Source organism: Dictyostelium discoideum (genome assembly GCF_000004695.1).
Source record: "Dictyostelium discoideum AX4 chromosome 1 chromosome, whole genome shotgun sequence".
Lineage (NCBI taxonomy): Eukaryota > Evosea > Eumycetozoa > Dictyosteliales > Dictyosteliaceae > Dictyostelium > Dictyostelium discoideum.
This window is the reverse complement of record NC_007087.3, coordinates 1,456,570-1,474,069: the sequence shown is the minus strand read 5'-3', so window position 1 is coordinate 1,474,069 and position 17,500 is coordinate 1,456,570. Positions and strand designations below refer to the sequence as shown.

The window sequence follows — 17,500 nt, the reverse complement described above, 5'->3', positions numbered from 1 at the left end:
ATACTATTAAATTTTGTTTTTGTTACGGTCCAATATGTATCTTTTTCAGTCCAACCCATTTTAGCAAATTTATTTCCAACACCTCTACTTGGTAATGAAAAACAAACATCTAATAAATTTTCACCTTTACTCTTTCTTTTTGCTAAAGTTCCAAATACTGTTTCTAAATTCTTTGTTATTGAACCAATTACGTTTTTAGTCATTTTATGTATATATAGGTATAAATATGCAGATATGTGTAATATGAAAAAAAAATAAAAAAAAAATAAAAAAAATAAAAAAAAGTCGTTTTTGTGAAAATTTTTTGATGAAAAAAAAAAAAAAAATAAAAAAAAAAAAAAAAAAAAAAAGTTTTGTTTGTGAATTAAACAGATAATGATTAAAATATTTGGAAAAAAAAAAAAATAAAAAAAAATAAAAAATAAATTTAATATTTGATTTAAAATTATTATTATTATTATTACTATTTTTATTATATTTTATTTTTTTTTATTTTTATGTTTATTTTTATTATTTTCACGGTTTCTCATCTAATGTATGGATTTCATAGTTTAAATTATTTAGAGCTTGAACTAAATCCAAATCTTTAAATAAATTTAATTTCACAACCACCCCAAATTAAATCAATTCCCAAAAAAAAAATAAAAATTAAAATTAAAATTAATTTTAATATTAGATTTGTTCAATTCGTTTTTTTCAAAATTTTTTTTTTTTTTTTTTTTCATTATTTTAATTTATTTCCAAAAAATAAAAAAAAAAAAAAAAAAAAAAAATAAAAATAAATTAGATTATTAAATTGTTAAAAATGATAACGATATCAAAACAATATAAAAAAAATCTAAATAATTTAAAAACACCTTTAATTACAAATTTTTTCATAAATTCATTTTCTAATAATTATAATAATTATAATAATAAATATTTTACTAATGATAATATAATAATAAATCCAATAACCAACCAATTAGATAATAATAATAGTAATAATAGTAATAATAGTAATAATAATAATAACAATAGTAATAATAGTAATAATAATAATAATAGTGATGATATAAAAAATGATATAAAAAATGATGGCATAAATATTATCAAAAAAGAAATACCGAAAACTAAAAAAATGAAAATTAAAATTAAATCCAATGTTCCATATTTATCATTATCAAATGGTGAAAAGATTTATTTTAAAAAGCCAACTAATGTAATAAAGAAAACTATTCAACAAATACCATCATCATTCGTTTTAAATGATTACCAAATGCCATTTCAACAACATCCACAAATTGTAGATTCTCCTATAATAGATACTGACTTTCAATTTAATAGTTATAATTATGGTCAAGATACTTTTAATACTAATAATCATCATCATCGTCACTCAATTGAACAAATGAATTTTGAAAATATAGTTAATCAAATAACATCATCATCATCATCATCATCATCATCATCAAAAACAATAAATGTAAATAATAAAAAAGATTCAATATTAAATAATATTGAAAATAATGTAAATAATAATAATGTACCAATAATAGGTGATACTACTACTACAACTTCAACAACAATGACAACAACAATGACAACAATAAAAGATATTAAAATTGAAAAAAGAAAAAAACATACTGTATTAATTGATGGTACATTAATGGCATATAAGGCAAATGCAACGACACCATCATTAACTAATGAAGGTATGAATGTTAATGTTTTATATGGATTTATGAGATCAATGTTAAAGGTTATTGATGAATTGAAACCAATTGATAGTATAGTGGTTTGTTTTGATCCAAAAGGTGGAAGTAGTTTTAGACGTGATTTATATCCAGAATATAAATCCAATAGACCACCAACACCACCAGAATTATTACAACAACTTTTACTAATACCCGAAGTCACAGATTCAATAAATGTTGCATTCACAAAAGTCGATGGTTATGAATGTGATGATTTATTAGCAACCTATTCAAAACTTGCCACTCAAGAAGGCAACAAATTCATTGAGGGCAATGACCAGTATGATCCAACGCATCCAGAGAGTAATAGATTCAATGGGTCACAAGTTACAATAGTGACCGATGATAAAGATATTTATCAATTGGTTAATGATAATGTAAGTGTCTACAGTACTAGAAGAGGATCAATGGTAGATAAACAAGGTGTCATTGATAAATTTGGGTTTGAACCAAATAAATTTGTAACTTTTCAAAGTTTAATTGGTGATAAAGTTGATAACATCCCAGGTATACCAAGAATTGGTGAAAAAACTGCAACTGATATCATAAAGAAATTTGGTAACCTAAATTCAATCATTGAAAATATTGATCAATTACCTCAAAAATTCATTGAACCAATTAGGTCATCAATTGATCAATTAAGAATTTCTTATCAATTAGCAAAATTAAATGATAATGTTTCAATAAATTTAAATTTAGATGATATTAAATATAAACCAATTGATAGAACAAAAGTAAGTTAATTAATTTTTTAAAAAAAAACACACATATGAAAAAAATGGTTAATATTAATATTTATTTTTAGTTTTATAATTTTTTAGATAAATATAATTTTACCTCAATTAAAAGTTCAGTTGAAAAATTAAATAAACTTTTTAGTGATAATCAAGAAATAACAACATCAACATCAACAACAAATTTAGAAACAATTAAAAAAAATTATTCAAAAGTTGAATTTAATTATATTGATGATGAAAATATTAAATTTGATGAAATTTCAAATGAAGAAATTAATCAATTAAAACCAAAGAATGTAACAATGGTTAGAGATGTTGAAACAGCAAGAATGGTAGTATCGATTTTAATGAAACAAAAAGATAGATTTCATGCATGTGATACAGAGGTTATTGATATTGATTTAAAGAAATTCTCACCAATTGGACATGGTAAAATGATTTGTTTTAGTATTTATTGTGGACCACAAGTTAAGTTTCATGATGGTAATTCGAGAGTATGGGTTGATGTTATGGATGATATTGAGGGTGATGAGATTTTACAAGTTTTTAAAGAATACTTTGAAGATGAGTCAATATTAAAAGTTTGGCATAATTATGCATTCGATAGACATATTTTCTATAACCATGGTATCAACGTCAAAGGCTTCGGTGGTGATACATTACATATGGCAAGATTGTGGAATGCTTCTAGAATGAATTCTGGCGGCTATTCATTGGAGGCCCTAAGTAAGGAATTATTAAATAAACCAAAGGTTCCAATTAAGGATTTATTTGGTACAAGGAAAATTAAAGCTGATGGCGAAGAAGGTAAATCCATAGTTATACCACCATTGGAAAGAATTCAACGTGATAGCAAATTCATATTGAATTGGATAGAATATTCATCATTGGATTCTGAATTGACTTGGCTACTTCGTGAAAATATTCATATCAAGTTGAGAGACATGGAATGGAATCAAGGTACTACAATGTGGGATTTCTACTACCTAATGTGGAGACCATTTGGACATCTATTGACTGAAATGGAGCAAAGAGGGCTAAAAGTGGATATTGACTATTTGAAATCTTTGGAAGAGAAAGCCTATACCGACATGGAGGAGAATAGAAAGGTGTTTTTAAATTGGGCAAAAACCCATTCACCAGATGCTGAAAATATGAATCCAGTTAGTGATGCTCAAATTCAACAACTCTTTTTCGCACCCGTTCAAAATAAGAAAACCAAAGAATCTTTACCATTGGAAAAAGATTTCGAATGTGATAATTTAGATGGTACAATTGAAGTTGGTAAAACTAAACCAAAGAAAAAGAAAACATTTTATTTAAGAGGTATTGGCATGGAATCTAAGTCTTTAACTACAAATGGCTGGCCATCGGTGGATTCATCGTCACTTAGAGAATTGGCAGGTAAAAATCCAATCGATGGGAAGTACGGCTCAGCTTATGATTTCTTTGTGAAATCCAAAAATGAATGTTATAAAGATTTACCAATTGAAGAACGTGAACAAATGGGTAGGGAAGCATCAATTGCGATCAATGCTTTGTTAGAGCTTGGTAGTATCGGTACATTGTTGAATACATTTATAATACCATTACAGAAATTAGCCGACTCAAATTCACGTCTTCATACATCAATCAATGTAAATACAGAAACTGGTAGATTATCATCAAAGAAACCAAACCTTCAAAATCAACCAGCACTTGAAAAGGATCGTTATAAAATTAGAAAAGCATTTACATGTGAACCTGGCAACACATTGATCGTGGCCGATTACGGTCAATTGGAGTTACGTCTACTAGCTCACATAACTAATTGTAAAAGTATGATAACAGCATTCCAAGTGGGTGGTGATTTTCATAGTAGAACCGCAATGGGTATGTATCCACATGTTAAAGAAGCAATCGATAGAGGAGAGGTATTGTTAGAATGGGATGGAGAGGGTGAGCCACCAAAACCACTCCTTAAAAATGTTTATGCCTCTGAAAGACGTAAAGCTAAAACTTTGAATTTCTCAATCGCCTACGGTAAAACCGCTCATGGTCTATCACAAGATTGGGGTGTAACCCTAAATGAGGCTAAAGAAACCCTCAATCGTTGGTATGAAGATCGTCCAGAAGTTTTAGTTTGGCAAAGAAAAACCATTGAAACCGCTCATAAATATGGTTGGACTAGAACTCTAATGGGTAGATATCGTCAATTACCCGATATAAAAGGTAACAAAGGTATGAAAGGTCATGCTGAAAGAGCTTCAATCAATACCCCACTTCAAGGTGGTGCAGCTGATATCGTAATGAAAGCAATGCTCATCATTGAAGATAATAAACGTCTAAAAGAATTAGGTTTCAAATTAATCATGCAAATTCATGATGAACTCATCTTGGAAGGTCCTGAACAACATGCAGATGAAGCTCGTTCAATCATGATGAACTTAATGAGTAATCCTTTAACAACTCCTTTATTAATTGATTTAGTTGTTGATTGTAGATATGCTAAAACTTGGTATGATGCAAAATAAATAAATAAAAAAATAAAAAAATAAAAATAAAAAAATAAATAAAAAAAAAAATAAATAAATATAAATATAATAGTATTTTTTTTTTTTTTATGTACAATATTATAATTTATTCTTAATTATTAATCTTTTTCTTCTTCTTCTTCTTCTTCTTCAACATCAAATGATAATAATTTTGTATTTGTTTTTTTCTTTTCAACCTTTTTTTTAATTGAATTCAGTTTTGAATTATTATTATTATTTGAAATTATTGTTTTTTTTACAATTTCAGCTTGTTTTTTTAAATCATTTTGTGAATTATCAGTTTTTTTATTATTATTATTATTATTTAAATGTGTGGGTTTTTGAAAAATTATTTTTCTTTCTCTACCTTCTAATTTTGCTTTTTCATCTTCAATTTGGTCATCTTTAATTTTTTGTTCTCTTTCTTTTTCATATTGTTTTCTTAGTTCCTCTTGTTTTTGTTTTTCATTATCATTAAAATTCTTTTCTAATCTATTTTGTTCTTGAATTGCTCTTTCTATAGCTTCTTTTTCAAAATCATCTTTTTCGTCTGTGTTATCTTTATTCTCTCCCTCTTCTCGTTCTTTATTCATATAATTTTCAAATTTTGCATTTATGTCAACCTCTGTTTGTTTTTTTAAATTTTCTAAAAATTTTGGTACAACTTTTGTATATTCTAATGGTTGATTTCTTTCTTTATATGAACTTTTTCTTGACATTTTTTATTTATTTTTATTTTTATATATTTTTATTATTATAATCTTTAAAGGGTCGAGATGGGTTTATTTTTGGCTTTTTTTTTTTTGGTAGTTTCAACGAAACCACTAAAAAAATAAATGGTATTTTCATTTTTTTTTTTTTTTTTTTTTTTTTTTTTTTATTTTTATTTTTTTATTTTTTTTTTAATTTTTTTTTTTTTTAAACCACTATAAATGTAAAAAAAAAAATTAGTTATAATGATTTTTTCGAAATTTTAATAAATAAAATAGTAATAAATAAAATATTTTACACATAATAATAGTAGTTTCAACAAAAAAAAAAAAAAAAAAAAAAAAAAAAAAAAAAAAAAAAAAAAATATGTGGAGAGTTGAACAAATTAAAAATGAACCCAATTCAAGATGTGCCCATCAATCAGAGACAATAGATGGTGAATTATATGTATTTGGTGGTTGGAATGATGATAATGAAATGTTAAATGATTTATTTAAATTGAATATAGAAACATGGGAATGGGAAGAAGTTAAAGTTGAAAATAATTTCATAACACCAAGAAATGGTCATTCATTAAATTCTTATAATGGTAAATTAATTGTATTTGGTGGTGGTTCATTTTCTGGTTTTTTAAATGATATATTCATTTTTGATCCAAGTAAGTACTTTATTATTTTAAAAAATTCAATAATAATAATATTAATATTTTTTTTTTTTTCCTTTCTTTAGAAACTGTTGAGTGGAATTGTATAAATACTACAGGTGATATACCATCTGGTAGATCAAAACATTCCTCAACATTATTAGGTGATAAATTATATATATTTGGTGGTGGTGATGGTATTAGATTATATAATGATATGTATTGTTTAGATTTATTAAAGTATGAATGGAAAAAGATAAATCAAGAAAATAATAATAGTAATAATAATAATATCAATAGTAATAATAATAAAAATGATAAAAATAATGAAAATAATGATAATTTAATACCGTCTGCAAGATGGGGTCATACAATGGTAGATTTTGGTGATGGTAAACATTTAATATTATTTGCAGGTCACGCAGGTACAAAAAGGATAAATGATCTCCATTTATTTAATGTTGAAACCAATGAATGGAGACATCAAACTTTATTTTCGACTGATAGTGATGATACACCATTACCAAGGGCAGGTCATTCTGCCAATATGATTGGTCCACATATGATTATATTTGGTGGTGGTGATGGTCATGTAATTAATGATATCTATGGTTTAGATACTCGAGTTTGGAAATGGTGGAAATTAAGAACTGTAAATGCCCCAGATGCACGTTGTGCTCATTCTGCAACTGTAGTAAAAAATAAACTTTTAATATTTGGTGGTGGTAATGGTGTACAATGTTTAAAAAAATTATTAATTATGGATAATTTAGAACAATTAGAATTATTATATAAAAATAGACATTTAATTAAATCAATACCAACTCAAAATATAATTAATATACCAATTGTAAATAATAATAATAATAATAATAATAATAATAATAATAATAATAATAATAATTCAAATAATAATAATAATAATAAAAGAACAAATAGAAATTTAGATCATATAAAAAATTCATTTTCTCAAATTTCTGCAAACATACAATTAAAATCAAAGAATATAGAAAATAATAATCATACAGTTTTACCACAATTTCCATCCTTTAAGAATAATGAAAATAATAATAATAATATAAATAATATAAATAATAGGAAAGAAAGTGATAAATATAGAGATAGTTGTTTAACTGAATCACAAAAAAAAGGTATTGTTGTTATTATTATAGCTTTTTGGTTTTATTATTTCAAATATTAATTATTTATTATTGTTTTAAATAGATGTAAAATATTTTTTAAATAGTATTGGAATGTCAAAATATGTAAATAGATTTATAGAAGAGGAAATTGATTCAACAGTTTTTCATTTATTAACAGAGAATCATTTAAAAGAGATTGGAATAAAATCATTAGGTGAAAGATTATCAATTATAAAGGGAGTAAGAGAATATTCTTTATCTTCAATTTAAAAAATTAAAATAAAAAAATGAAAATATATATTTTCTTGTTTTTTATACATTCATCAATTAAATTATAATATATCATCTTTATGTTTAATTTTTATAATATTTTTAGTTTTAGTTTTATTTTATTAATTGCAATATAATGCCATATTCATGTCATCATTAAAATAGTTGCAGTTTTCTAGTGACAATGGAACTTCAGTTGCTGATAATTGATCTTCACAATTTTGTGTATCATAAGAATGAATAGTGAGTTGGTTTATAATTGGATTGCACTTTAACATTAACGAACCATAAACACCTTCATTTACACATATATTAGTATTCATAAATTCAATAAAAGTATAATTGGATTTCCAATCACCATTACAATCTCCACCATAATAAATAGTTGCAAAAGAATTTGAATTTGGAATTACAACTGATGATTCATCAATAATTGAGATTGAAAATGAATTTTGAGCAGCTGCATCTTGACAATTTGCATAGCATGATCCAATTTCTATAATTTCACTTTGTTGTACTCCTCTTTAAAAAAAAAAAAAAAAAAAAAAAACCAATTGTTAGTGGATTGTAATTTATATTAAATTATTTATATATATTAATATATTTACTCATCACAACCATGATAAAATACTGTATAGTTTACTGTATTTGAAGAAACTAAACTTAATCTTGAGAAACCACCCTAAATTTAATATATTATAAATATTAATAACTTTTTTTTTTTTTGTTGTAATAAATAAATTTACTACAAGCAATAAATTAAAATTAAATTGAATACAAACATTGAAAAGTAAACATTCTTCAAATTTGGCATATGCTGTGCTTACAATATTACTTGGGTGGCCACAAGCTTCTAAAGATCCACTACCATCTTGGCTTCCATCACATTGGCCTTCTTCATATTGATAATAATTAATTTCAAATAATTGTTGAGAAAATACAAAACTAATTAAAGTGAATAATAAAAAAATTGATTTATTCATTTTGAAAATACAAATATATTTTGGTTTTGATTTTTGGTTTTTGATTTTTAATTTTTTTTTTTTTTTTTTTTTCTTTTAAAAAAAAATAAAAAAAAATTATCTTTTGCGGGCTTTATTAAAACTCGAAAAAACATCATCTTGGGAGCCCGTTTTAAAATTCGAGTATTGAAAACTGGATATTTTTGGTGTTAATATAAAATATAAAACAATTAAAATTATTTTGATTTATTTTTTTTTCTATTTATTATATTTATTTTTTTTTTTTTAAAAAATGGATTTTATTAAAAAAAAATAAAAGAGAAACATGGGTTTAATTAAAAAAATGAAAAAATCCCGTTTTACCATTTTTGGAATTTAAAATAATTCTAAATTAGGTAATTTTTTATTTTGCAATCGGATTTGATAAATAGAGTAAAAATTAATTTTTAAATTTCATCTAAATCTATAATTTAAAATTTTAATAAAAAATGGGAAAGTATAAATAGATTAAATTTTTGAAAAAAAAAAAAAAAATCATTCTAAACAAATATAAACAATTAAAAATAAATAAAGGTAAAATATTAAAAATAATAAATAAAAATATATATTTAAATAAAAATAATTCTAACTTTAATAATAAAAAAAGTTTTAAAAATTTTAAAATGTAGATTAAATGTATCAAAGCCTCACAAAAATGATAGAGAAAGGAAAGATTTATCTATGCACTATATCATTTGAAAGGTTAATGGTCCATTATAATACAACTATTAAAATAATTTTAAAAAAAGAAAACTAATTTTCAAGCAATTTCCTTTTGAAAAGAAATATGTAGAATTTAATAAAAATCACTGCCTATCCATTGCCAGAGAAAGGAAAGATTTATCTATGCACTTTGACATTATGAAAGGTAGATGATGAATTATTACTACAATCAATTAGAAGTTTTACCAAACAAATATAAAATTCGAATCAAATTTAAAATTATTAAAACAATTAAATAAATAAAATAAAAAAAATTATTTTAATTGTAATTTATCTTTTTTTTTTTTTTTTATTATTATTATTATTTTTTTTTTTTTTTATAATAAACTAATTTGTACATAATTATTCCTCTACAAATAATTTTTAATTAATTGTGGTACATTTTAAATGAAAGAGTATTATTTTGTAATTTAAAAAATTAAAAATATTTTTATTATTTCTTTTAATCTAATAATTATTTGAATTTTTAATAATAAGAGTTACATAATATAGTGTATGAGGAATTCAAACAAAAATAATAAAAAAATATTGGTAACAACACAAAAAAAAAAAATATTAGTAATAACCCCAAAAAAAAAAAATAAAAAAAATTTAAAAATAAATTTAAAAATAATAGCAGTCATTTAAACCAAAAAATTTATAATAAATAATAAACAAAAAATTTTAAAATAATAATTTTATAATAAAAACTATTAAAAGAATATTAATAAAAAATATAATAGTATAAAATGAAAGTTTCAATAGTTTGTGTTATATTATTATTTATTGCAATTGTTTCATCAAAAACTGAAAAATTGAATAAATTTGAAAACTGTATTATTACACAAAAAGCAATTGGAAATTGGGAACAAGATGGTCAAATTATTACACAATATTCAATTAATATTTTCAACAATTCTCCAAAAATTATTAAATCAATAATAATTTCAACAGATTATACATTTTGCTTACGTGATATTGATTCAATTTGGAATATTAAATTATCACCAAATGGTGAACTAACTTTACCATCTGGAACAAATTCAATTGATTCTTATAGTTCTCATATATTTTATTTTATTGTATTTGGTATTGAAAAAGTTAATTTAACAATGAAATCAATAACTTATTCATAAAAAAAAAAAAAAAAAAAATTTAATATATAAATTTAAATTAAAAAAAAAAATTAATAAAAAAAAAAATTATTCATATATATAAAATATATTTATTTATTATATAGTTTTTCTAATTTTTTTTATTTTTTATTTTTTTATTTTTTATATATAAAATTTAAATTTAAATTTAAATTTAAAAAAATATTTATAGATATTAAATAATACAATTGTGATGAAAATAATTGAAAAAGAAAAATAATATTGTATTATTTCATCAAAATGGTTGTTTTTTTTTAATTTTTATATAATTCTTTCATTGTTTGATCGAAACGATTAAGGAATTGATTAATGTGAGATGGTTGACAAACTAACATTGGACGGAAACGAATTGATCTTTCACCACAACCACCCATTTCAACACCTAATAAACGAATGTGAGAGATGACACGATCACGTTCAGCTGGTGTTGGGAAATCAATAGCCAAGAAAGTACCTTCACCTCTAATATTTTGAATTAAACCTGGATAACGAGCGGCAATATCAAAGAGACCATCCTTGAGGTAGTTACCAGTGATGACAACATTATCGAGGAGATGATTCTTTTTGATTTCACCAATGACAACCTCTAATTCGAGAGCTCTAACTGGATCACCCATCCAAGTGTTAAAGTTACGATAGGATTCGGATGGACGGTAATCCAAATTATGATAGAAACCAGCGGCTTGCATCTTCTTTGAGAAGGTGACAATATCTGGTGGAGAGGTGAGATTCCAATGTTCGTGAGCCCAGAATTTACCAGTGGCACCCATACCAGTTTGAACTTCATCGACGATCATAGAGACACCATGTTTCTTGGTGATATCTCTTAAGCCTTGGAAGAAGTAAGGAGTGGCATAGTTATCACCACCTTCAGCTTGAATTGGTTCAACGATGATACCAGCGACTGGGATATGCCATGTTTTAATGAGTTGTTCAACCTCTTGTAAACATCTATCTTCGATTTCTCTATTCTCTTTAGCATGTTCAGCCAATGGATATTTAAGATCTGGGAAGGTTGCAGCTGGCCAATCGAAAGCTGGAATATCGAGTTTATGAATTGCCTTTGAACGAGTGGTTGAGAGTGTACCAAAAGTACGACCATGGAAACCCTTCTTAAAGGAGAGAATTGAAAGTGATGGTGAACCTGGCTCTTGATTCTTCATACATGATGATAACTCCTCTGGTGTAAATGGTTTACCACCACGTTTAACATGTTGATAATGCATGAAAACTGCTTTGTAGGCACATTCATTTGCACATGATCCACACATTGCTGTGAATACTTGATTCAAACCTTTTGGTGATACTTGCATAAATGAATTCTCAATTAATGCTGGCCAATCCTTTGGTGGAAGTACACCCAATGATGGACGATTAATAATTGCTGATACCCATCTATCAGATTTTGCTGCTTTAATTAATTCTGGATTATTATAACCAATTGGAATTGATGCAATTTGACAATATAAATCTAATAAAATATTACCATCAACATCTGAAATATAATTACCTCTTGAATTTCTATTTATATTTTAATTTTTTTTATAATTTTTTTTTTTTTTTTTTTTTTTTTAAAAAAATTTTATATTAATATTTTTAAAAATTTTAAAAATCAAATATAATACTATTTTATACATACGCATAATCAGCAAAGAAATGAGCAGCTCTTGGATCTTGGAGTTTATTTAATCTTTCAATTAAAGCTTTAGATTGTGGACCTGGGATTTGTGTCTTTACAATTGGTTCTTTATATTCACCTGGAAAATCTGGTGTTGGTGTGGTTGGAATTGATGATTTTGAGAAAGATCTAACAATATCTAAAAAGATAAAATTGATTAAATAATAAAAAAAAAAAGAAAAGAAAAGAAAAAAATATATTAATAAATTATTAAGTTTCTTTTTTTTTTTCTTTTTTTTTTTTTTTTTTTTTGTTCAATACTAACAATTGTTTGAACTTAAACATTTAATTAATCTTGATGAAGACATTGTTTGTTTTAATGGGAAAATGATGAAATTGAAAAAGAAAAAAAAAAAAAAAAAAAAATGAAAAAGAAAAAAAAAAAAAAAAAAAAAAATTGCAATTTAAAAAAAAATGAAAATAATAAAAAAAAAAATAAAAAATTGTGTGAAATTTAAAAAGAAATCATAAAAAAATAAAAAATAAAATAATATCACAATTGGCAAATGTTTTTTTTTTTTTTCTTTCTTTTTTCATATTCAGTTTTTTTATCTTTTTAAACCATTATTTATTATTCTATATATATATAAATTTTTATATACCCACAATGTGTGGGGTGGGTAATTTCAATCTGACCAGGCAAATTTGTAATTTTAAAACTTTTTTTTTGGGAAAATAAAAAAAAACAAAAAAAAAAAAAAATCTTTTTTTTAAAAATTCAAAATAAAATCCAAACATTTGTTATTTGTTATTTGAAATTATTTTATTTTTTAAACACAATAAACAATGATTAAAAAAATTTTTTTTTTTTTTTTTTTTTATATTTTTAAATTTATTAATAAATTTTCCAACAAATTATTTTTAAAAAAATGTAGAAAAACCATTTATGTTATTAATATTATTATTAATATTGTTATCATCTAGTGATGGTAAAATGGATGATGGTGACAAGAAACCGTCATTTATGAAAAACATACTGTTTTCAGTTGGTGTATTGATATGATTATTACTATTGTTGTTGTTATTTACAATTGGATGAGGATATTGAATTGGTTGTTGAGTTGATGATAAATTTGGGAAAAAATTAACAGAATTATCAAAGTATTGATGATAAAAATTTGTTGGTTGTTGTTGTTGCTGTTGTTGTTGTTGTTGTTGTTGTTGTTGTTGTTGTTGTTGTTGTTGTTGTTGTTGTTGTTGTTGTTGTTGTTGTTGTTGTTGTTGTTGTTGTTGTTGTTGTTGTTGTTGTTGTTGTTGTTGCTGTTGTTGTTGTTGTTGTTGCTGTTGTTGTTGTTGTTGTTGTTGTTGTTGAAGTAATTGTTGAAGTAATAATTGTTGCTCCCAAAGTTGATTTGATGGAGGTTGGATTGGGAAACCAGTAGAACCATAAACAGGTGGTAATAATTGATGGATTTGGTTATTGTTATTATTGAAGTTATTATGTGAGATGCTATTATTATTACCAATTGGTGAAAGGGTATTTGAACCAGTGGATATTGGTGATTTTGGAGATTTTGGCGAGGTACTTGTGGTGGTTGTAGTTGTGGTAATAGTTGTAGTTGTAGTACTAATGGTTTGTGGGGGTGAATCACCTCTAGATTGTTTTTGTTCAAAACTTGATTTAATAATATCAATATTTGATTCATCAAACAATGAACCTACACCATTATTATTATTACTACTATTATTATTATTACTATTATTATTTGTTTCATTAGTTGATTTATTACCACTTTCCAAATCTAACATCTTTCTGAAATTTGATGAACCATTTTGAAAGAATGAATCGATATCATCATTACTATCCAATAAACCACCTCTTATTAAAAACAATGAAGGTTGATTGAAAATTTGATTTGTTGGGGTCATCTTTTGATTGATACTGTTAATCATATCTTTAGTTGAATCATTACCATATAAATGGTCTGCCATTGTTGAGCCATAGGCATTGTATAAGTTATTGACATTTGGTAAATCTATTATATTGTTTGTTGGTGAATGTGGTATATTTGGTGAAAGTCTAGCTGAAAATCCAATATTATTATTTATATTATTATTATTATTATTATTATTATTATTATTATTATTATTATTATTATTATTATTATTATTATTATTATTATTATTATTATTATTATTTGGGAATTTAATATTAGAGGGAGGTGATGAAGCTACAGAGCCATGAGCTAAAGCACTTGTTGAAGTATTTCTTTGAGAGGATGGAATAAAATTTGGTGATTTTGGACTTAATGTTGACACTTTAATTGGAGTTTTTTGTGCAGTAGAAGTAGTTGTATTGATATTGATCATATTATTATTATTATAAATATTATTATTAATATTATTATTAATGATTGATTGATTTGTTGTCGTTGTTGTTGTTGTTGGAATAGCTTTGGCTGGAGTAGTGTTAGTTTTAGAATGTGATGGTGTAGAAACTGGTGTTGGTGTTGAATTGGCTATTGTTATTGTATTTGTTGCTGCTGCTACTGTGGGTGTTGTTGTTGTTGTAGCTGTAGTTGGAGGTTGAGTTGTTGTTGTTGTTACTGGTGTAACAGTTATAGGTGGTTCAACAACATCTGGTAAAACATGTAAACCAGATTTTTTTGAAGACACAGAACCATATTTATTTGAAGCTTTTTCAAGTTTATTTCTTTCCATACGTTTTTGTTGTCTCTTTAATTCATTTTCTCTATTAATTTGTTCTAATCTTTTTTGTTCCTCTAATTTAGCTTTGTCCTTTTCTTTTTGAGCTTCTAATCTTTCTTGTTTCAAACGTTGTTCATCCTCTAATCTCTTTTGATTTAATTCCTCCTTTCTCTTTTGTTTTTCTTTTCTCTTCTCCTCTGCAATCTTTTGATCCTCTAATCTCTTTTTCTCTGCTTCATCCTCCAATTGTTTTTGTTTTCTTTCTTTTTCCTCCTTTTCTTTTTGCTTTTGTTGTTTTAATTTCTCTTTTTTCTCTTTTTTATTCTTTAGTTTTTGTTCTCTCAATTGTTTTTCCCTCTTTTCATTCATTTCCTCCTCTTCCAAGAGATGTCTTTGTCTCTCCAATACCAATCTTTCCTTGTAGGCGGCTAAAACTCTTTGTTCAAACATTTTAGAGGCAAACACTTGAAACATTTTTCTTCCCTCTTCCATTTGTTTCTCATTTTCTTCGGAATCATCTGATGAATCCTCTGAATCCTCTGAATCTTGATTTGAATCTTCGTCATCCTCATCATCTTCATCGGAATCGCATTCATCTAGATGATGATGGTGATGATGGTGGTGGTGGTGGTGATGACCACCATTTCTCATTGAGAATCTCATATGTGTACATGAATCCTCTTCTTCACCATCCTCTTCACCATCATCCTCTTCGTCCTCGTCATCCTCGTCATCATCATCATCTTCACCCTCTTCATATTCTTCTTCTTCTTCTTCGTCTTGGTCATCTTGATCCTCATCTTCTTCATCATATTCCTCTTCATCTTCCTCGTCTTCACCTTGATCTTCATCATATTCATCCTCCATATCATATGAACTATCATCATCATTGTAGGCACCACTATAAATTCCTTCTTCATCATTCTCAAAGTAATAGCCTTCACTATTTCTCTTGAGATGATAATTATATTCATGATATAAATGTCTACCATTTAATATCTCTTGTTGTTGTTTATAAAGATGTTGAATATGTTGTTGAATAATCAATCTCTTATTTGATGAGATACCTTCCATTTCATCCAATTTTAAAAAATTATTATAAAAATCTTGACTTTCTATACTTAATTCATCATCTTCTTCTTCCTCTTCTTCTTCTCGTTGTTGTTGTTGTTGTTCACCACCCTCTTGTTCACTACCTTCATTTGTAGATGATTGTTGTTCTTGTCTTTGTTTCTTGGTATTTCCACCACTACCTGATTCAATTGGATCAATACCATCCAATTCTTTTTCAATCATATGATTCTTTCTAATTGGTAATTTACTCGTTATCATTATATTTCCACTATCTGCATCTAAAATAAAAAAAATAAAAAAATAATAATTTTAATGATGGGGTTGGGGTTGATAAAATATTCTCTTAATATTATTATTATTAATTCCCAATTGGAATAAAGATGAACCTATAGAATATTCTGAAAAAGAAATACCATAGTAAAGAAATATATATATATATATACATGTATACTTCTAATGATAATTTTTTTTTTACAATAGTAACATTATTTTTCTAAATAAAATGAACTTACCATGAATTATCTTTTTCTCCAATTTATTCATTATATCAATTAAAAAGGTCTCTTCAGATTTTAAAAATCCTTTAATTGAGTTGAGATTATGAATTGTTGAATTGTTTATTGTGATACTATTCTTCATTATCTCTAAATCCTCCAAATTGATAATTTCATTTATAGTATTGGTGGTATTGTTTATACATTGATTAATTGTTTCTATATCTATATTAATGTTTGCTTTCTTTATGATATTATTGGTCTTTTTAATAATATCTAATGGTGATTCGATTTTTTCTTTATTTTGTATTGATGGATCATAAATAACTCTATTTCTTTTGATTTTAATTTCACTATTTTCATCAATACTATTATTACTACCACTGCTATTATTATTATTAGTGGATGAGGTAATAGTTACATTTGAATTATTTCCAGTAATATTATCATTTTTAAAACTAGTATTGTTACTAATTCTGTTACCGCTATTATTATTATTATTATTGTTGTTATTTATGTTGTTGGTATTTTCCTTTAAAATATTATTGGGTTTAACATTTTTATTGTTATTTCCATTTTCTTCATTATCACTACCATCACTACTATCACTTTGAACACGCTGAGGATTAGTTTTATTAATATAATTATTATTATTATTGTTGTTGTTATTATTATTGTTGTTGTTGTTGTTGTTGTTATTATTATTACTATTATTATTATTATTATTATTATTATTATTATTATTATTATTATTATTATTATTATTATTATTATTATTATTATTATTATTATTATTATTATTATTATTATTATTATTATTATTATTATTATTATTATTATTATTATTATTATTATTATTATTATTATTATTATTATTATTAATTAAACTATTAATATTTATATTATTTCTATTAATTACCCTTGAATTTTTTGGTTGTGGATGTGGATGTGGATGTGGGTGACTTTGTTGGCCATGATTATGATTATGGCCATGGT

General features: G+C 24.6%; 8 protein-coding genes across 8 annotated transcripts in view; 3 read left to right on the top strand and 5 right to left on the bottom strand.

Moving 5' to 3' along the window:
- Window positions 1-203, bottom strand: part of DDB_G0268114 (hypothetical protein) — a gene marked incomplete at both ends in the record, with an annotated part of 526 nt that extends 323 nt beyond the window's left edge. The window contains one exon of the mRNA XM_642466.1: window positions 1-203. This exon is cut by the window's left edge and continues 4 nt beyond it. Within this exon, the coding sequence (XP_647558.1) occupies window positions 1-203 (203 nt within the window).
- A 602-nt stretch (window positions 204-805) lies between these two features.
- Window positions 806-4,986, top strand: polA (mitochondrial DNA polymerase A; the record flags this gene model as incomplete). The annotated part of the gene is made up of 2 exons (XM_642465.1): window positions 806-2,470; window positions 2,542-4,986. The coding sequence occupies 2 exons, from the start codon at window positions 806-808 to the stop codon at window positions 4,984-4,986; spliced, it is 4,110 nt and encodes a 1,369-aa protein (XP_647557.1).
- Window positions 4,987-5,105: 119 nt separating this feature from the next.
- On the bottom strand, window positions 5,106-5,705 carry DDB_G0268112 (hypothetical protein; the record flags this gene model as incomplete). Its single annotated transcript, XM_642464.1, has 1 exon — window positions 5,106-5,705. The coding sequence occupies one exon, from the start codon at window positions 5,703-5,705 to the stop codon at window positions 5,106-5,108; it is 600 nt and encodes a 199-aa protein (XP_647556.1).
- A 358-nt stretch (window positions 5,706-6,063) lies between these two features.
- Window positions 6,064-7,752, top strand: DDB_G0268110 (Kelch repeat-containing protein; the record flags this gene model as incomplete). Its single annotated transcript, XM_642463.1, has 3 exons — window positions 6,064-6,355; window positions 6,427-7,491; window positions 7,565-7,752. 3 exons carry the CDS (start codon window positions 6,064-6,066, stop codon window positions 7,750-7,752), a joined length of 1,545 nt encoding a protein of 514 aa, XP_647555.1.
- A 122-nt stretch (window positions 7,753-7,874) lies between these two features.
- DDB_G0268108 (hypothetical protein) lies at window positions 7,875-8,735 on the bottom strand (the record flags this gene model as incomplete). Its single annotated transcript, XM_642462.1, has 3 exons — window positions 7,875-8,274; window positions 8,361-8,434; window positions 8,535-8,735. 3 exons carry the CDS (start codon window positions 8,733-8,735, stop codon window positions 7,875-7,877), a joined length of 675 nt encoding a protein of 224 aa, XP_647554.1.
- A 1,469-nt stretch (window positions 8,736-10,204) lies between these two features.
- Window positions 10,205-10,591, top strand: DDB_G0268106 (hypothetical protein; the record flags this gene model as incomplete). The annotated part of the gene is made up of 1 exon (XM_642461.1): window positions 10,205-10,591. One exon carries the CDS (start codon window positions 10,205-10,207, stop codon window positions 10,589-10,591), a length of 387 nt encoding a protein of 128 aa, XP_647553.1.
- Window positions 10,592-10,863: 272 nt separating this feature from the next.
- On the bottom strand, window positions 10,864-12,595 carry gabT (4-aminobutyrate transaminase; the record flags this gene model as incomplete). Its single annotated transcript, XM_642460.1, has 3 exons — window positions 10,864-12,130; window positions 12,249-12,426; window positions 12,553-12,595. The coding sequence occupies 3 exons, from the start codon at window positions 12,593-12,595 to the stop codon at window positions 10,864-10,866; spliced, it is 1,488 nt and encodes a 495-aa protein (XP_647552.1).
- A 553-nt stretch (window positions 12,596-13,148) lies between these two features.
- DDB_G0268102 (hypothetical protein) overlaps window positions 13,149-17,500 on the bottom strand; it is a gene marked incomplete at both ends in the record, with an annotated part of 5,820 nt that continues 1,468 nt past the window's right edge. The window contains 2 exons of the mRNA XM_642459.1: window positions 13,149-16,288; window positions 16,523-17,500. The exon at window positions 16,523-17,500 is cut by the window's right edge and continues 1,468 nt beyond it. Coding sequence (XP_647551.1) covers window positions 13,149-16,288; window positions 16,523-17,500 — 4,118 coding nt within the window. The remainder of the gene's footprint in view (window positions 16,289-16,522) is intronic.